At 41.4% G+C, this 20,930-nt stretch overlaps 1 protein-coding gene across 2 annotated transcripts in view; it reads left to right on the top strand.

The window, feature by feature from the left end:
• Positions 1–18,819, top strand: part of Mrrf (mitochondrial ribosome recycling factor) — a 55,740-nt gene extending 36,921 nt beyond the window's left edge. Inside the window, exons 5-6 of one of the 2 annotated variants that reach the window (XM_013030199.1) lie at positions 5,626–5,785; positions 17,998–18,819. In XM_013030199.1, the coding sequence (XP_012885653.1) occupies positions 5,626–5,785; positions 17,998–18,075 (238 nt within the window). In that variant the 3' untranslated portion in view covers positions 18,076–18,819. The remainder of the gene's footprint in view (positions 1–5,625; positions 5,786–17,997) is intronic. The other variant, XM_013030200.1, reaches the window with a different exon arrangement.
• Positions 18,820–20,930: the final 2,111 nt, after the last annotated feature.

Raw genomic sequence — 20,930 nt, 5'->3', positions numbered from 1 at the left:
CCTAGAAACAAGCCAGGCATTTAACCCTGCTACTCATAAGGTTAAGATGTGAAGGATCATGATTTGAAGCCAGCCTGGGCAGAAAGCCTATGTGATTATCTCCAAAATAACCAGTAAAAGCCAGGCTGGAGGCAAAGTGCCAGCCAAGCCAACAAGCTGAGCAAGTTTGAGACCTTTAGTTAAAACCCCAAGTTCAAACCCCAGTATCACAAAAGAAAGAGAGAGAGAAAAAAAAAGGAAGGAAGGAAAAAAGCCTTAAATGTGAGTTCATACACAGAACCCTATGAATGTGAGATGCAGATGATCAGATGTATTAATCACTAGTTTGGAAAGAAATAAAAATATTTCCATAATATAATATGTTCCTTTTCTAAAACAGATGTGCCCTTATTATTTCATGAGGAAGTTATTAAATGTATTTGATTAAAACACTCATAAATACTGCACACTGCCATCTTTGCTTGTACTTTATGTTCCTAGTATCAGTTTCTCTAGTTACCCTGTCAGATGTCTGTTTTGTCTTCATTTAAAGGTAAGGAAACTCAGGTTCAGAAAGGTAAAGTCGATTTTGCTACCTTTCAGCTTGGGTATCCCGAACCAGTATGCATTTGCATTTGCCCTTCTTCCTCTCAGCACTCCCTGTGTCATATCCAGCATCCTTGCTTGTGATGACTGTTTGAATTCTGAGACATATTTTATTTATTTTGTTCTACTTACTTAGGTGGTACTCAGAATTAAGCTCAGGGCCTTTTACTTACCAGGCAGGCAGTCTGCCACTTAAGCCACGTCCTCCTAACACTTTCTTGCCTTCAGCTTCACTGGATCACCAGGTCCAGCTTATTGGTTGAGATGAACATCCTGGCTGTCCTGGAACTGTGATTTCAGACAAAAGCCACAGTACCTAACCTATTTTGGTTTTTTGAGATAGGAAATGCTCTCCTAGAACTTGGAATCTCTCTGCCTCAGTCTCCCTAGTGCTGAGAGTACAGGCATGTAACAGCACAGCCAGCTAAATAGGTATTTTTGACAATGTCAAAATAATAACTGTATTAATAATACAATAATATGTTTACATTAATAAATACAAAATAATACATTAAAGCCAAGTTACATATAATAAATTCTTTTTCTTTATGTGCCCTTTTAAAACTTTTTGAGTCTGTGTTTTTAAAAGTACTGTTTTTTCTTCCATTTAAAATACAAATATAACAAGGCATTGAAAAGAAAAATAGATAAAAATTTTCATTAAGGATTTCTAAATAGTGGGATACCCATTTAAAATTCTGTATGAAATATTTGATCTTTTGAGAGAAGTTTAAAAAGTTTCTTACAATCTGATTCATTTATTTTCTGCCCCTCCTAGTATTTCAACAGGATTAAGGTTTTGAATCAGTGGATCGTTTTAATTTTCCTTTTCCTTCCTTATACTGACATATGCTTTGGCAGAACAAAAAAGAGACCTAAACATGTCAGCATGATTTTTGTTCAGTGAATTAAAAACCATAAAAGTAACAAGATCTGATCCAAATCCCTAAACTCCTGACATGGTGGTTTTGTCCTTTTCAGTCCTAAGATTCATATTACTGACTTTGAAAAGCTTTCTGCCTGGAAGCAGAAGTGCATGATTTATTTGAAATAGGTTACAAGGGGTAAGCAACATGGAGGAGTAGAAAGAATGGAGTCTAGCATGATTTGGATTTGAATTCCAGTGCTGTCACACAGGCATACACACAATTCAGAGCCTCAGTTTCCTCAGTGGAAAATGAGGGTCTACTTTGAAGAGTTTGTGTGAGGATGACTGAGTACTCAACATGGCGTAGAGGGGTTTTAATAATAATAGTAATGAGAACCAGTTTTATTTGGAGAACATTTTCTAGTAATTGAATTCGGAAGAAGTTATTTATAAAACAGCTGTCTACTTTGTCTTCAGAGCTTTTTCTTCCTCAAAATTCTCGTTTACTCATTTTTGTTATCAGAAAAAATGTCAGGTAAATGCCTCCTAATGTTCAGTGGCTGATCATGGACCAGGAACTTGGGATTGTCCTTACTCAACAAGAACCATGTTGATTTGAGGGTCAGGAAACATGCCAGTGGTGACCATTTTAGGGTAGAGAAATTTTGTTGTACTATAACCAGTGACTTTTGAGATAGGACTTCCTTAGCTTTGACTGAATGTGACTTCCCTCCTAGCATTTGAACACAGGTCCTTGCTGAGTTCAAACTCTGGGTTCACTTGAACCACACTTTCAAGCTGGCTTTTTGCTGTTTATTATAAAGACTTTTTGCCTGAGCAGGCTTTAAACTGTGATCCTTGAGATCTTAGCCTTATGAATAGGTAGGATGATAGCTACTGGGGTTTGGCCTACGTGTGAGTTTGAATAAGATACCAAACTTCTTGGGCTTCATTTTATTCACCAATATAATGGGTTTCATAGCCTCTTTATAAACAGATGATCCCTTTATAAGATCTTCCAGGAATGACAGCCTTTTCAGTAAATGGTGCTGGCAAAATTGGTTAAACACTTGTAGAAAACTAAAGTTAGATCCGTATATATCATCCTGCACCAGAATAAACTCCAAATGGATCAAAGACCTCGAAATAAAAGCAGACACCCTAAAACATTACAGGAAGGAATAGAAGAAACTCTAAGGTTCCTTGGCACAGGCTGAAATTTTCTTAGTAGAGACCCAGAAACACAACAAATCAAAGAAAGGTTGTACAAATGGGATTGCATGAAACTGCAGAGATTCTGCAAGGTAAAGGACATTGCTAGCAAGATCAGCAGAAAGCCCACGGACTGGAAGTAGATCTTCACTAGTCATACAATGGACAAGGGTCTCATCTAAAATATACTTAGAACTCAACAAACTAAATCCCCCAAGAACAGATCCTCAAACAACTTCCTGATTAATAAATGGGCTAACGACTTAAGAGAGACTTCTCTGAAGAGAAAATAAGAATGGCCAATAGACATATGAAGAACTGCTCAACTTCTCTAGTCATAAAAGAAATGCAAATCAAGACAGTGTTGAGATTCCACCTCACCCTAGTTAGAATGGCTATAATCAAGAAATCTAGTAATAACAGATGCTGGAGGGGATGTGGCTAGAAGGGAACACTACTGCATTGTTGGTGGGAGTGTAAAACTTGTTCAACTACTTTGGAAAGCAGTATAGAAGTTCCTCAAAAGACTCCACATAGAGCTTCCCTATGACCCAGCAATCCCACTTTTGGGCTTTTACCCAAACGATCACAAGCAAGGTCATAACATAAAGCTACCAGCACAACCATGTTAATTGCAGCATTATTTACCTTAGCTAAGATATGGAACCAGCCCCAATACCCCTCGGTAGATGAATGGATCAAGAAATGTGGTATATATATATATATATATATACAATGGAATTCTATGCCTCTGTCAGCAAGAATGACATTGCCTCATTTGTTAGGAAATTGAAAGATTTTGAAAAAATTGTATTAAGTGAAGTAAGCCAGACCCAAAGAAACATAAGTCCCATGGTTTCCCTTGTTTGCAATGACTAGTACATTTCTAGGACAAGCAAAGAAGGTCAAAGGCTATGTACATATGACCACATGAGATAATGTTAAGCAAAATGTACCCCACGACAGGGCACAAATGGTTTTTTTCTTTCTTGCTAGTGTTTTTAATGTACTTACAAAGCACTATGTGATTCTTTTGTTTCTTTGGTATGTTATTTCCCCACATTATAACCTCTGTTTTCACTGGATTTGATGCTGGTGCTCTGCACCTTGTATGTACATTTTTGTAATTTGGGGAGGGGAAGGGATATTGTGGAACACTTAAATGAGGATGCAGGTTGACCCATTGTGAGATGAGATGTACAGGACACTATGTTGAAAAGGAACTTTACAATGTCGGGGTGTCGGCAGCGGGAGGAGTTGGGAAGGTGGGGAGGGAGGTGATGGTGGGGGAAAACAAAGGAGGAGGTAACAATGCTCACTGCGAAATGTACTCATTACCCTACTATGTAACTGTAACCCCTTTGTACAACATTTTTACAATAAATATATGTTTATATTAAAAAAAAGTTTTTCGAAAAAAAAGATATTCCAGGATATGACTTTTCAGCCTTTCTTTTGTGACTCATTTTTAAAAAGATTTTAAAAATTAGCTTACATTAGTTGTACAGGGATGATTTCACTGTGACATTTCCATACACGAATACAATTTTCCCATCAGCTTCCTTCCCTTTATCACTCTCTTATCCCTTTCTCTCTTCTTTTTAAAATAATTTCTATTTTCATATGTGCATATAAAGTACTTCAACCTTGTCACTCATTTTTTGGTTATCTGTGCTCCCATCTGCAAATGAAATATGATTTCTTTTACCTCATAAAGCCTTTATAAATGCTCTTTTCTCCTGGATATCTTCTTTCCCCTGCCAGTACAGGCAACTTAGACTGATTCTCCAAGTCTAGAGAGAACAGTTGTTTATTTCATTCTCTTGCTGCCTGTTAGATCATGTTGATCACATCTTTACCCTCGGTCTCAAGCTGATGGAAGCTTCATCTCCATAAGTTCAGTGGCCAGGGGAAAGGAAGTGAGGTGAGGTAACATGTATCACTTCTGCTCACTTCTCATTGGTGAATGCAAACTGTACAGGCTAAATCAGAAGAGGGGCGACATATTCCTACTATATGTCAGAGGATGAGAACAAGAATACTGGTGAACAGCAGTGAATACTAGTATCTAGACACCATTTCTCTGGGGAAATCTTCCTTCACTGCCCTCTTCCTAAACTTGGGCAGCTCCTGCTGAATGAGCTGAGATGCATTTCCTAAGGCACCTGGTCCTTCCCCATTTGTCTTACTGTAGTATTTATCAGTGTTAGTAGATGCCTCTTGTCTCTCTCCCTAACTAAGCTCTTGGAGAGCAGGTCATAGGTCCATCACTTTCATCCTAGCTTGCTCAGAGCCCAACTTTGGTTTTGGTAGAGAGTGAATAGCACTCAATTTGTACAAGATCTAGCAAGGAAGGCAGAAAAAATGTGCTGAGCTGCTTTGCTAGATTGTCGTGAAGATCAAATAAATGTAAAATAATAACCGACTGGTGGTGGTTGTAAGGACCTTTGTCAAAAGTGCCAGTCCTAATGCTTGGTTGTTAGCCTCTGTTTGTTCATAGCAGGGAAAAACTAGTAGTAAAAATAGACCTTAACTTATTAAAGTATAATGGATTTCATTTTTACACTTCAAATATACATACAATGTACTTCAGTACCCCATTGCCTTCTCTTATTCCCCATCTCTTTCTTCCTGGATCCCTCAGATATCCCCATTTGCATATTTATGTCTTTTTGTTGGTTGGTTTGTTGGCTTGTTTTTAAGTCTATATTCTACTTATGAAAGAAAGATGATATACTTGTCTTTCTGCCTCTGGCTTATACTATAAAGTGGTACTTCTACTGGCTTTTCTTTGCTAACTCACCAGGAACTGTGAAGATCATCATCTGACAAGTAAAGTTACAGAGTATTGAGCTGGTAGACAAAATGGTGTTAAATTCTTGGCTGGAGGTTAATGTATAGAATGATTTTGCTGGAAGGTTGTAGTTTTATTATTTATTTGTTTGTTTCTCTTTTATCAGAGTAACCAGGGAACACAGGGAAATGCTGGTGAAACTGGCCAAACAGAACACCAACAAGGCCAAAGACTCTTTACGGAGAGTACGTAGCAATGCAATTAATAAGCTGAAGAAATCAAAGGACAAGACCTCAGAGGATACCATTAGACTCATAGAGAAGCAGGTACTGTTACCAACAGATGTAGTGTTTATGTGCCTGACCTAAAGAATTACTTGTTGGGGCTGGGAAGGTGGCTCAGTGGTAGAGTGCTTGCCTTCCATGCATTGGGCCCTGGATTCAATTCCTTAACACTACATAAGCAGAAAAAGCTGGAAGTGGCACTGTGGCTCAAGTGGTAGAGTGCTAGCCTTGAGCTGAAGAGCTGAGGAACAGTGCTCAGGCCCAGAGTTCAGGCCCCACAACCGCACCCCCCCCGCCCCCCCAAAAAAAGAGAATTATTTGTTCAGTTAAATCAGAAGCCTCTGGCTGGTCCTTACGTTCACGGGGTCAACATTTACTAAATCTGTTCTGGATGTAGCCCTGTGCCAGATCCCAAAGGACTCATGGAAGAAGACATGATGCTAGAGCTTTTCCGTTGCACCAGCTCCATGCTGAATCCTTTATCCTCATCACTACAAACCTCTGAGATAGGGGTTAGGGTTGTAGCTCAATGCCCAGTGGCAGAATACTTTCATAGTATGCAGAAGGTCCTGGGTTCAATCCCCAGCATCAAAACAACAAGGTAGTGAGACAGGGTCAGTAACATGCCCAAGTCACACTATTTGGTAAGTGGTAGAGATGGGATCTAGACACAGACCAACACATTTCAGAGCCCACTCTCTTGTCTGGTTCTCTGGTTGCTGAGAAGTGAGCACTTATGATCTCAGTGTGCCGAGTGGCGGCACTTGAATCCTAGAGGAATTCCTGGAATAATATGGAGAAAAGAGGAAGAATGGTAGGATAGCATGTGCATGGTATGGTGGTCGAGAATCACATTATGCATCTAGGTCATTGGGGCCCAAGCCTTGGAGGAGGCTACAGAATGAACATAGAAGGCAGTGAGCACATCACAGAAGGTCTTTTATACCAAACTTGGGAATTTAACTTTATGTCCAGAAGTTTTCATGTCATCTGGGCATTTGCCTCAGTAACCTGTGGTTACAATAATTTTGTGTAGGAGCTACTCCAAAACTTGGTGATTTACAATATCAAAGCATTTTTTTATTGTGAAAATACTGTACAGAGGGATTACAATTACATGGGCAAGATAATGAGTACATTTCTTATCAAGCATTGTAGCCTCCTCTTCCGTTTCCCCTTCCCATCCATCCCTTCCCATCCTCCCCCTGCCCCCCCCAATCCCCCCCCCACCGAAGTTGTAAAGTTTGTTTTCGACATAACGACTTGTACATCTCATTGTTGCAATGGGTCCACCTGTACCCCTAGTTAAACAATTTGTTTTTCCCCTTCCCCTCTACAAATCATACCCACATCAAATACAGTGAAGGCGGGGTTATACTGTGGGGGAGGGACATACAAAGCAACAAAGAAATCATCTTATAAATGTGTTAGAAACAATCGCATGAAAGAAAAAAACATTTGAATACATATCTTAGGGTTCATTTCCCTAACATCACCTTATCTGACCTTTTCTGCTTGACTCAGACATATACTAGATATTACAAATAAGGGAAACCATGGGACCTATGTTTCTTTGGGGCTGGCTTACTTCACTTAATATAATTTTTTCCAAGCCTTTCCATTTCCTAACAAATGGGGCCATGTCATTCTTTCTGATGGAGGCATAGAATTCTATTGTGTATACATACCACATTTTCTTGATCCATTCATCTACTGAGGGGCATATGGGTTGGTTCCATATCTTAGCTATAGTAAATAATCAAAGCATTATTTTTTGTTCACATTTCTATGGGCCACATTCTATTGGAACATGTATATTTTGAAAGCTCCCCAGATAATTCTGCAAAAGTTTGTGGAAGGTAGCTATCCTAGACTAGGCTCTCAGTAGGCTTCAAATCTTGGATTGGGCTCGTCTGCTTTATATAGCTCCAGTCTTCAAGAGTTAACAAGTGTACTGGGGCATCATTCCTCAGCAGCAGCAAATGCCCAAGACTGCACATTCAGCCACTGAAGCACATCTTAAGCACTGCTCCTGGCAAAGCCCAATGATCAAAAGCAAGCCACGTGAGCCAAACCCACTCTTTTTCTAACAGGGAAGTATGGATGTTCAGACAGTGTAAGGGAACAGCACCTTATAAAACCGCAGGCATCTGATGCATTATTCTGAGATTAAGTTAGTGAATCTGGAGTGGGGCCCAAGAGTTTTTAAACTTCAAGAAGACTTTTGTACAGTAACTGTCTTGAAAAATTTCTTTGGTAGGGAGATCACATCTGTGTTTATGAGACATGACTATTGTGGCCAGGTAGATAACATTGTGAGAGATGAAACAGGAGGCAAGGAGACAATTGCAGAAATCCAGACAGGAATTAATGATGACCTGAGCCTGAGCAGTATCACTGGTAAGTGAGCGGGGAGGTGAATTTACCAGTATTTGGAGGTAGATTAGTAATGTTAATAATGTTTAGTGTCATGTGAAGGGCTTGAGAGGCTGTGAAGCCTGCAATGAAAATGTCATGTAGGAAGGATGAATAGAAATGTGGACAGGATGGAAGTAAAAAAGGAAGAAGCTTGAGTACGTTTGGGGACTCCTTAGGAGTCCACAAAGTGACTTACAGCTTTCCTTCTGGACCAGCAGTTAGCATTAGTTATTGGAGGGCCAGCCAAAACAATCGCCTGGAAGGAATTTTAGATTCCAGAGCTTTGCCCCTGTGTTTTCTGATTCTGTATATCTCCCTAGCAATGTTTATTGTTGTATGTTTGTTTGCTGGCCCTGGACTTGAATTCAGGGCCTGGGTGCTGTCCCTGAGCATTTTCAGCTTGAGGCTAGTATTCTGCCATTTGAGCCACAAATCTGCTTTTGACCTCCCCCCCCCACTTTTTTGGTGATTAATTGGTGATAAGACTATCACAAACTTTCCTCCCAGGGCTGGCTTTGAACTGCAATCCTCAGACCTCAGCCCCCTGAGTAACTAGGATTTAGGAATGAGCCACCTGTACCTGGCTTACAATGTATATTTTTAAGAAGCTCCCCAGATAGTTCTGTAAAAGCACATGTGAAGGTAAGGACCTAAGAAACCCCTTAATACGAAGAAAGGAAGGGGAGAAAAAAGAAAAGAAAAGAATATTTTTATACTTCATGAAGTTGCTTGACTCCTTGAGTTTCATTTTGTTTTGCTGTATTAAAAAGTGGGTGGAGGTGTGGCTAGAATGGTATAGTACTTTGCCTAGTAAACTTGAGGCCCTGTATTCAAACCCTAGTACTGCCCCCCCCAAAAAAAATTGGTAATTTACCTTGAAGAGGTTGCCTGGCTGCTAGAAAGCACTATGAGATTACGTGACATCTAATGCTCAAAGCTCACCTCTTGCAATTGTTCTGCCCTCCTTTTCTCTGCATTAGCTCAAAAAGGACATTCAGATTGGGCTGGTTGCTTCTGAGCCATGATCAGATCTAAAATAGACTTTACCCTAGCCTCGACCCAGCTGTGCCAGCTCCTTGTCCCTCGCCTTGGACATTGTGTCTCTGATTCATAGACTTTACATTGCTTCCTCATAGTAAGCCTGCAGACCTCCGGGCCTGCCCAGGCATTTCTCACTTGGCTGACAGTCTTGGGATGTAGAGCCCAAGCTCCTTGCAAAAGAAAAAATGACCAAATAACCAGATTTCCATAAAACCCGTGTAACAGACCTCCCTAAAAGCGTTCACCTATTAGCCTTGGACACTAAAGTATCACCAACCTATTAAGATTAGACATTTTTTCCCCTTCTTTTGTGTGTGTTTGTTTCTTTGGTTGGTCATGGGGCTTGAATTCAGGGCTTGGGCACTGTCTCTGAGCCTCTTTGTGCTCAGGGTTAGTGCTCTACCAGTTGAGCCACAGTGCTACTTACAGTTTTTGAGTGGTTAATTGAAGATAAGAGTCCCACGAGGACTTAGTTCTGTCCAGGCTGGCTTCAGATTGCGATCCTCAGATCTCAGCCTCCTGAATAGCTAGGATTACAGGTGTGAGCCACTGGTGCCTGGGCTTCTAGGGCTTCTTAGTGGTGTGTGTGTGTGTGTGTGTGTGTGTGTGTACGTACTCGTACTGGTCCTGGGCTTCTTAGTGGTGTGTGTGTGTGTGTACACGTGTGTGTGTACACGTGTGTGTGTGTACGTACTGGTCCTGGGGCTAGCACTCTGCCGCTTGAGCAACTCTATGTCTGGCTTTTTGGTGGTTGATTGGAGATAAGAGTCTCTTGTACTGGGCTGACTTTGGACTGCAATGCTTAGATCTCAGTTTCCCGAGTAACTAGGATTACAGGTGTGAGCCACTGGTGCCTAGCTGTTCGTTTGTTTTCAAAACAAAAATAGCTTTATTTTTCAGATACTACACTAATACCTATTATTTCTAAGAGAATGAAGAAAGTCATTGAAATCTCATCAGTTAGAGATGACTGTTAGTGCACGTGTGTGTGTGTGTGTGTGTGTGTGTGTGTGTATGTCATTGTTAACAGGTGTTCTACCATTTGAGCATGTCTTCTGTCCTTTGTATGCTTCCCATATAGCTGAGCTGATAGGCAGGTGTCACCAAGCCCAGTTTTTTTGTTGAGAATTACAAGTTTACAGGCTCCAGCCACTGTTACCTGGCCATTTGTTAGTATTTTCTGTGGTCCTTCAGGCTATCTCTCTGAGTGGATCTGTGATACTTATATTGCACAACTTTTCACTATCAGAGTCTTTGCTCAAAGACACTTACATTTAAATGTTAATTCTTAGCTTATAGTTGCTAACTTCATTTACAGACATATAGTAAAAAGTTGGGGTAGGAAAATGTTTAGGACAAAGTCTTGTGTGCACTTTGTTTTGTTCTCTCTGTTAATCAGAAAACATCAGCCAAATGTTTGGTGTGAGTTGTTTGTTTTATTTTATATAAACAAGACTGTGGCTGATAGTTGCTTCAACAGTTTTAAAAAATGTATTTGTTTACTTTTCTTCCTGATTATTGAAGTAATATCGGTTTATTGTAGAAATGAAGACTTTCTTTAAAAGGGAAATTTTCATCCAATAAGCCCATATCACAGAGGCAGTCTTTGCATTTTAGAATAATTCTTACTTTAATTCTTTTCGTCTTCCTTTTTTAAATAAACATTACATAGTTTGAGCTGTGTTTGAGTATATATAGTATATTTACAATTTTATGTCTAGGTTTAATTTTCCACTTGGCATAAAAAGGAGTTAGCATTTTCTCATGTTTAAAAAAAAACTTTTTGTAAATAACTGGTTTTTTGAGGATAGTACTGTAATTTGAACTCAGGACTTTGTGCTTGCTAGCAGGTACTCTACTACTTGAGTCATTCTGCCAGCTCTTAATTTTGTTGATTTTTGAGATAGTGTCTTTGTTTGTCCCCTGGCCTCTCTTGAGCTTCTCAGTAGCTAGGATAACAGGCTCATACCATCTTGTTCAGCTTTGTGTTGAGAAACAGTCAAAAGCACTTTTTTTTTTTTTGTCAGAGCTGGTCTTGAACTATGATCCCAACAGTCTCAACCTTTCAAGTAGCTAGGATGACAAGTGTGAACCACCAATGCCTGGTATCTTTGCCTGCCTGCCTGCCTGCCTGCCTGCCTGCCTTCCTGCCTTCCTGCCTTCCTGCCTGCCTGCCTGCCTGCCTTCCTGGCCTTCCTGCCTGCCTTCCTTCCTTCCTTCCTTCCTTGCTTCCTTGCTTCCTTGCTTCCTTCCTTCCTTCCTTCCTTCTTCCTGTAAGTAAGGTTGCAATGAATATCTTCATTTTAAATCCTTGTTTTCCTTAGGCTAGTGCATCTTAAGTGTGGAATTACTGAACAGAGTAATGCATGTTTTTAAGATTCTTAGTGCATACTGCCTAAACCACTTAATGTTTTTAAGAATATATGTATTTGTTTTAGTTTACCTTTTCTAACTCCCAATATAAGGGTGTGTGTGTGTGTGTGTGTGTGTGTGTGTGTGTGTGTGTGTGTGTGTGTCTGTCTGTCTGTCTGTCTGTCTGTGTGTCTATGTGTCTATACTTGGGCTTAAAGTCAAGCTCTCATGTTCTTGCTCAGCTAGTACTCTACCACTTGAACCATACCTCTAGTCCAGCATTTTGCTAGCTTATTGGAGATGGAATTTCACTCGGCTCTTCCAACCTGGCTTCAAACTGAGATCCTCCAGGTCTCAGCCTCCTAGGTAGCTAGACTTACAGGCATGAGCCACTGTTGCCCAGCTTTGAACTGAGAGTTTTAATGTGAGCCTAAAGTATTGATAATACATGAAATATTGCTTTTACAAAACTCCACAACCTCCGAAAAGATTATTTTTATATAAATTCATATAGCCGTCTTAGAAGATAGTGGTATATATTTTGGTAGTATATACCAAAATCCAATTTTTGATTCAGTAGCTTAAGAATTTACCCAAAAGAAATTGTATTTATGTATATAAAATTATCTAAAATTCTATATGGGAACATAATTGGTATATATCTATTCATTAGAATATGTATATATGATAATTATAAGAATGTTATAAAAATTTTTAGAGTTTTATTTACTTGTGTATATATGTATGCATGTATGTATTTTTATTTATTTACTTGCTTATTTTGTTGGTCGTGGAGCTTGAACTCTGGGCGTGGGTGCTGTCCCTCAGGTCTTCAGCTCAAGGCAAGCGTTCTACCACTAGAGCCACAGCGCCACTTGTGGTTTTCTGGTGGTTTATTGAAGATAAGAGTATCACAAACTTTTCCTGCCTGGACTGGCTTTGAACCGTGATCCTCAGATCTCAGCCTCCTGAGTAGCTAGGATTACAGGTGTGAACCACTGGTACCCAGCTTGTATATTTATTTTTAATGTAAGAGTGGGGTGCTATACTCTAGTCCCTGCTATTGGTGAGGTGGAGACAGGAGGATTGTGAATTTTGAAGCTAATCTGGGGAAAGTTAGCTAGACCTCTGTCACAAAAACAAAACACAAGTGGAAGAGTGGTCAAGACCGTGTGTGTGTGTGTGTGTGTGTGTGTGTGTACTGAGGCTTAAACTCAAACTCTCATGTTCTTGCTCAGCTTGCTTGTTCTCCGCTAGCACTCTAGCACTTGAGCCACACCTCAAGTCCAGTATTTTGCTAGCCTATTGGGGATGGAGTTCCACTTGGCTTTTCCAACCTGGCTTCAAACTGAGATCCTTTGACCTTGCCCTGTTCATGCGCAAGGCCCTGGGTTCACTCACTAGTTCCTCCAAGAAATTCAATTCAGTTAAATAAGTAAATAATAAAATGGTGAGCTATCCAAAGCACTTTCATTTTTCATTTTTATAAAGAAAAGTCATATAGGCAGAAAATGTTTGGCAGCTAAGACATATCAAATACCAAAAGCAGTCATTTAAGATGATGAGATTAGAAACCATTTTTGTGTTTTTTTTCCCCCATTAAAAACATTTTTTAAAACTCTTTTGAGGTCAGAGTTTTAAAAACTTTATTGTAGAATTTCTTCAGTCTTTGGTGTGTAAGAATGAAATGAGTTTGTGGGTTCCGTCTCAGCCATTGTGTCTGACTCATAGTCATTCAACCCCTTCAAACTCCCTACCTCCAGCCCAGGTCAGTTCCACTGAAGAAGGACCAAGGGTCTTCATGCTCTGGACTCCAACATCTGCCAGCCTGCTGTTTTACCTTTTCTTTAGATTGCTGTAAATGGGCCTGTTCAACATCAAGGCTCTTGGCAGAAGCCCCCATAACTCTAGCCAAGATTCTTTCACTGCGCCTTTCTCTGAGAAACAGCTATTCTCCAGTGAGTGATGCTGGGCGCTAGTGAGGCTGAAGGAGAGGAGGGCTCTGGCAGACACGCAGCAGACAGGAGACTGAACTAAGGGAGGCAGTGGGCATCCTGAGCCAGTCTGAGTATGGATGGTTTACACACAAGCTGGGCCCATAGCTGTTCCTGGCACCCTGCCTTTCATGCCCTTCATTTTCCTGTGGTGGTGATGATGATGATGATGATGATGATGATGATGATGATGATGACGATGATGACGACAATGACGATGATGACAGTATGTTGGTGATAATGTTAAGCTCTTCATGAGACTGCATATGATAATGGAAAAGGCACTTGCTTTGGAATTGGTCAGGCCTAGATTCAAATTATAGCTCTTTTACTTCTCAGCCATGAGGGTCAGCTTCACTTTCTTGAGCCTCTCTTTGCTCATCTGTGAAGTGGGAATAGTGCCTGTCCCATAGGATTGTTGAGGACCAAGTGACACACCATACCTAGAAGTGACAAGTATGGCTGCTGGTCCTTGGTAATTTTCACCATATTTGTCCATGCTATTCTTCTCCCTTCCTTGTGGCCTTAAGGGGACTGGAATTGACTCTCAGTGACTCTTTGCACATCCTGCTGGAATGAGGAAGGCTGTCTCTGTAAAGGGAATAGGGTATCAAACTGGCCTCTGGGAGTGGGAGTGGGTTTTGCTCAGCATCACTTCTGCTCTTGGGCAGCATAGTGAATTTTCTATATCTTGGTTTGCTGCTCTGTCAAGGGGATGGAACCTGTTTCACATGCTTTATAAGGGGCTTGCAAAGTGGTTGAATTTGAATGAAGTAACAGAGGACTTTTGCACAACAGGAACTATTATACAATAGGCAGGTAAAATAAAATTTCTGGTATGCCAGATGGAAATATGGTATCTCACATGCTGTGAGAGGGTTGTGTGCACAAATACATTTTTTTTGGGGGGGGGTCCGGTTGTGGGGCCTGAACTCTGGGCCTGGGCGCTGTCCCTCAGCTCTTCAGCTCAAGGCTAGCGCTGTACCACTTGAGCTACAGCGCCACTTCCGGCTTTTTTCTTTTTGCTTATGTGGTGCTGAAGAATGGAACCCAGGGCCTCATGCATGCAAGGCAAGCACTCTACCACTGAGTCACCTTCCCAACCACACAAATACATTTTAAATAGAGTAAGTATACAGCAGTCGAGGCTGCTGTTGGTATATTTTAAGAATTGTGATAAAGATGAAAAAGATGAACCTTGAGTTAGACTGTTCCCAGCGGCAGTTTGTACCTACAATATGGTTAAAGTTAGTAAATCTTTTTATTGATTGATTGACTGGGAAAGAAGTCAAGAGCCAAGCTTCAATGGCTCATACCTGTAGTGCTAGCTACTCAGGAGGCTGAGAACCGAAGGATCTTGGTTTGAAGTCAATTCAGACAGAAATGTCTGAGACTCCACTTAATTGACCAGCAAAATGCTGGACTGGAAGCATGGCTCAAGTGCTACAGTGCCAGCCATGAGTAAGAAAGCCAAGCAAGAGGGTGAGGTCTTGAGTTCAAGGCCTGGTACCAGCACACACACAAGTGTCAGGATGTGATAGTAAAAAACAAACCAAAAAACCCCAACATTTGCACAGGAAATAACCTGCTTTAAATCCTCTTGTATAGTCATGAGTCTGCTTAACTCTCACAATTATTTTTGAGAAGGGGAACTTCATTTGATAACTGAGGAAACTGAGCTGCAAGTGGAAAAATGACTTATACATTGTCTCCCCACTTTTCTGGAATCATTACCCCAGGATTTCTCTTTCATTTCCATCCCCACCCCTGTGCTCACACTGTCCTCAGTGCCACTTTTCCCAGGAGGCTTGTAGCCCTTATAGCCCTTGTTCTTGGCTACCCCAAGCTGTCAGCCTACAAATGCTGCTGTGCTGCTGGGCACTGCTGCCTACTCCATACAAGGCAGCTACAGGGCTGGAGCATCTTGGTCTGTGGTTGGGTCAGTCAGGGGAACAAGTTACCATTCTGAGTCTAATCACTCTGAGTCTAATGCTTCTCCAGCTGGAAAGTGTGCAGCTGTGGTTTTGGTGAGAGCCTGGCCACCTCCCTACTGGGACAAATTGCTGAAAATCCTCTTCAGTTTCTACTCTTTCTTATTGAATTGCCCTTAGTTCCCAATTCCTGGCCCAGACCTGTGATCAGCAAATAAAGATGTCCAGTAGCTCTGTGCTGCTGAGCACCCAGATCTTGGGCTCCATGCTGTTGCCTTCGAAGTTCTGGTATTGCAGAACATTTGGAAAACATGAATGATTCACTTAGTAAGTATTTCCTGAGAACTGGATATATGCTATGTGCTGGCTGGGGGCTGAGTGTGATCAATTACCTATCTGCCGAGCACTGAAAAATACATTGCTAATATTTTTGAAAAGTTTCCTTCTAGTTCTTCAATTTTTTGTTTATGTCTTTTATAGAGCACTTCTCTTATAGGTGTATAAACAGGATTTTGAGTGTTGCTGTTTAATTGAAGGGTGAAGTGACCATGTCTCCATGATAAGGGTCTTGAATCATTAAATCATTTTTTGAATTTTACTTCTTCTGATTACAAATGTAACCTGTGCTTGTTATAAAATAGTCAAGGCATTTTAGGAATAGATACTGGAATATTATTTATATGCACATTTTTCCTATAATATATAGGTTCTTAACCATTATTTAATGACTATGCATTTACTACTTTCCCATTCTATAACTTCAGATGTTATGATTTTTCATTATTAAAAATAAAGCCATGATAAATGTCTTTACACACAGGACCTAAGAAACAATGTTCAGATTCTATTTATGTGATAATTTCCCAGTTGAGAGATTCTGGGGTTAAATAGCATGAACATTTGCATCAGTTTGAATTTCTATCGGTGACATGAGCTTACTCATTTCACTACAGTTTGTTGGCATTGAATATTGTAATTAAAAATTACAACATTGTCTGGGTGCTGGTGGCTCACGCTTGTAACCCTAGCTACTCAGGAGGTTGAGATCTGAGGATCACGGTTCAAAGCAAGCCCAGGCAGGAAAGTCCATGAGACTCATCTCCAATAAACCACCAGAAAACTGCAAGTGACACTGTGGCTTAAGTGGTAGAGCACTCACCTTGAGCTGAAGAGCTGAGAGACAGTGCCCAGGCCCAGAGTTCAAGCCCCACAATCGACAAAAAAAAAAAAAAAATCAACATTGATGACAGCTGAACCATTTTTTTAAAATTTGTATTTCTTCAGTGTCTGTTGAATTTTCCATGTTTGTTAACTGGATATATTTAATTCTTCTTAAAATATCCCCTCTCCTTAACTCTTGGGATCTTAATATTCTTTTTATCAGTCCATCTAAAAGCTTTCTATAGCAGAGATAGAAGACATTGTGGAGGCTCATTAAGAGATAGGGCAAACCAGGTGGCAGGAGCTCATGCTTGTGATTCTAGTTATGTGAGAAGTTAAGATAGGGAGGATCTCTCACTCCAAGGCCAGGGCAAGAAAGGTTTATGAGACTCCTTCTCAACCCATCACTAGGTGCAGTGACATGCCCATCATTCTAAGCTAAGTGGGAGCTGAGAGCCCCAGTTCAGGGAAGATGGCCATTCAGCCAGCCTGAGAAGAGAAACCTATGATGTCATCTTAGCAGAAAGCAGCCGGGGCATTATGCCAGTGCTCCATTCCTGTTATCCCGTGTACAATGAAAAGCAAAAAATAGAGGACCACAGTACAAAGGTGTGCCTGGAGCAAGAAGGGAGACCCTATCCTCAAAATACGATAGATCCAAGAAAAGAGGGGGCTTTAGGTGTGGCTCCTCAGTATTTACCTGGCAAATCTCTGAGTTCAAACCCCAGTCTAAAGATACATGGAAGGTTCTCAGTGTGTATGTCAGGTGGGGTGGGGTGGGGTTTAAATGCTGGCTTGCAGAATCAAACTACTGTAGGTTAAATTTGGGGATTGCAACTTTGTAGCTGTGTATACTGAGTAAATGATATAAGTGTCTCTGTTTTTTAGTCTTTAAAATCAGTGGTAATAGTATCTTTTTTGTGTGTGTGCTAGTGCTGGGGCTTGAACTCAGAGCCTGAGCACTATCCTTGAGTGTTTTTGCCTAAGAGTAGTGCTATGCTACTTGAGCCATCATCCACTTCTGGTTTTTGGGTGGTTAATAGGAGATGAGTCTCATGGACTTTTTTTGTCTTGGCTGGCCTTAAATTGTGATCCACAGATCTCAGCCTCCTGAGTAGCTAGGATTACAGGCATGAACCAATCACCAGTCCCAGCTAATAATAATATCTTAAAGGGTGATTATTAATGAACAAGAATGTCTATGTAAACTTTTTAGTTCAGTGCCTGGCTGATAACTCGATGTGAACTTTTATTGCTATTATTATTCCCAGATAACCTTTTCCTGTTTCTGAAACATTTGGCCTTCTACCCTTTTGTAGCCCCAGTAATCAAACGACCTTATTTTGTGTTTTTGTAGATCAGCCAAATGGCCGATGACACAGTTGCAGAGCTGGACAGGCATCTGGCAGTGAAGACCAAAGAACTCCTTGGATGAAGGTCCACCGTGGCCCAGCCACACACCAGAGCCTGGTTTCTGGTGGATCCCATAGATGGCAAATGGACACCCCTCTCCTACCAGCCACACAGAAGGTTGTAACTATCCTGTCATTGATGAGAGGCCCAGCCTTCCCCTCATCCCCACTGTTCTGCTAGGAGCCTTCTGGTGTGGAGAATGAGGACACTACTGGCGAAGGAGCTTTCCTCAGGCAGTTGCCTTGTCCATGGGTCCCCACAGCCGGGGACCATTGGCAGGTTATCACATACTGTTCCTAGTCTCAGGAGCCTCTTTTTCTGTGAATCAGGCCCCATCTCTGCTTGGACTGATGTGAGCCTGAACCCCTTTGCTCAAGGCCCATTTTCATCGTCATAAAATCTAAATAAATTTAAAAAATAACTACAAAGAAAAAAATAAAGTTGGTGTGGATAGATAATCTCTAAAAAAATCTATATATAAAACAATGATGTTTTCACCTCTGGATTATCTTCACATTTGTTCTGCTCTCTGCCTGGACCACTCTCTCTCCTCACTATCTGGTCCTGTTCATCTTGGATGTCATGTCTTCTTGGGAAGTCTTCTTGTCCCCCTAGCCTAGGCTGTCATAGCTTAACGTACCACTTTTATTTGAACCCCAGTCTGTTTCTTGGCATCACACCTAGAGAGAGGAACAGAAGAGAAACATTTGTAGGCATTCATGTATTTGTATTGTGAATAAATGATGCATAGTAGCTACTCAGCAAATGATGGCTACTTTTCTTCGTTTTATGGTTATCATGCTGTCATTTTCCACTCTTGTCTTTGTCCTGGGCATTTCCTGGGTATGGTAGTAAGATGCTTTTCCCCTAGGGCCAGTTGTTGATAGACATGGTTTATTGTGGCAACCTTTGAGTGCTAGAATTTTTCCCCCTCCTCTTTCTCTTCCTCCCTCCCTCTTTCCTTCCCTTTCATTTCTAGGCATTATTTGTAATCTTCACAGTAACTTGACAGATGAATATTATTTCCATTGACAAATAGGAAAATGTAGATGACAATATTAGGTAAGAAATCCTCCTAAAAGAGTAAAGCTAGAAGCCACTGGAGGGTTTTCATTATTCATTGTCAGCCTCACTTTACAAAAATGTGAAGTTTCTTGCCTAAGGTTACATAGCTAGTGAATAGGATTCACATAGAGGCCTGATTCTGTCATCTGTTCGGCTCACTGGTGTCCGAGGAAGGAAACGACCTTGTTCCTACTATATTCTCGCGGTCATCACAAAATACTTCTGCATCCAGATTTGTGAGGCTTTCCTCACACCATTCTCCAGGGGCCAGCAAGCATCTTGCACTGTAATCAATTCCAGTGCACTCTGCCTGGAGATAGTGTCAGATCCCACAGGCTGAGAATTGAACCCCATAAAACTGCCCCTACTTCCAATTCCAGTCATGAGTCTGGGCCACCCTTACTTGTTGACTGCCCTTCTACAAACAGGGTGCCTAACCTCCTCCTTTGATGTGCTGAACAGATCACAGAACTCAGGGCAAGTTTCCTGCCCATTATTAAGGACACAGATGAGGAGGGACATAGGACAAGGCTGAATGTCCATAGTCACCTGTGTCCCTCTTAGCACCTCTAAGTGCTCAAAGGAGCCGCTACCTCCTGCCTCCTGGTAAGCATTTAATGGGTACCCATGCATTGTCATGTACTGTATGATATGCTGGGAGCACTGATAGGAGGGGTCAGCTGTGATGCCTGCCATGGCTCTGTGTGGCACCTTGAGAGGAGGTGGTGGTTCTGGGTCTGCCAGGTGTCTGCCTTCAGAATGGGGCCACTTGGCTGGCAGTGGGGCCTGGTGGAATGCCTTGGGAGCCGTATCTGACCTCTTCCTGTTTGACCCCCTCCAGATTCATGCTGGAGGTAATAAGGGCTGCTCTGCTCCCTCTGCCCATGCTGTGACATAGCCAGTGAGAATTCAAGGTCAGGATTAAGGTCAAGGATGAAAGGACAAACCCCGTTTGCCAGCCCTCGGTGGTCATCCCGCGGTCCATCACAAGTCCACCAGAAGAGCACAGGGACAGAAGGTGAATGAAGGAGCCCCTTTTGGAGGCCAAGGCACAGAGCTCTGCAAACAGGCTTTCTTGTGGCCCAAATCCCTCACTCACGGCAAATGTGCTTCTCAAAGATGCAGGATTTTTTTAATAAACAGAGGAAATGATAAATTATGTTGTAATTCCACTCCAAAGGCATTTGGTTCTTAACAGCCAAATCCTCTGTAGTCTTTAAATAAACAAAAACTTATTTGGGGACCAGACGGGGTGGGGGTGGGGAGAATGAAAGATTTTCTGTACTTGGGTCCCACATGTCAACAATTTCTCTCCTGTGTATGTGTTGGCCAAAGCCGTATATCATGATAAATGAATAAAGGAAAACGTGAAGCCCAGGGCAGTCACACAGCTCAGCAAATGGCTTTCAGCTGATTGCTCTATTTCAGTTGACATTTATCAAAGGGTTCTGTGTTTCTCTTTGTCAGGGGTACAGTGGTGGCAGGGGTAGAGAAGAAATTACCTGTTTGGATATGCTGAGTAATGACTGTGGGGCAGTTTACCTCCCTTCTCTCCTGAAGTCTCCTCTCCCTCAAAAAGAAAGAGCTACATATGGAAATCCTCACACTTGCCAAAAGAATTAAGCACCTCTGTTCAGTTCAACGATTTGACTCTCAAGGTCCCACAAAAAAACCTCAGGCCAAAGAAGTTTTTTGCCTCTTCATTTTTGTTTCCTTTTTGTATGTGCACACTGTAAAAATAATTAGCTATTTCTTTTTATATTTGTGTGTGAGTGTGTGTGCTGGTGCTGGGGCTTGAACTCGGCCTGAGTG

This window comes from Dipodomys ordii, unplaced genomic scaffold, assembly GCF_000151885.1.
Source record: "Dipodomys ordii isolate 6190 unplaced genomic scaffold, Dord_2.0 Scaffold127, whole genome shotgun sequence".
NCBI lineage: Eukaryota > Metazoa > Chordata > Mammalia > Rodentia > Heteromyidae > Dipodomys > Dipodomys ordii.
This window is presented reverse-complemented; position numbering and strand designations above follow the sequence as displayed.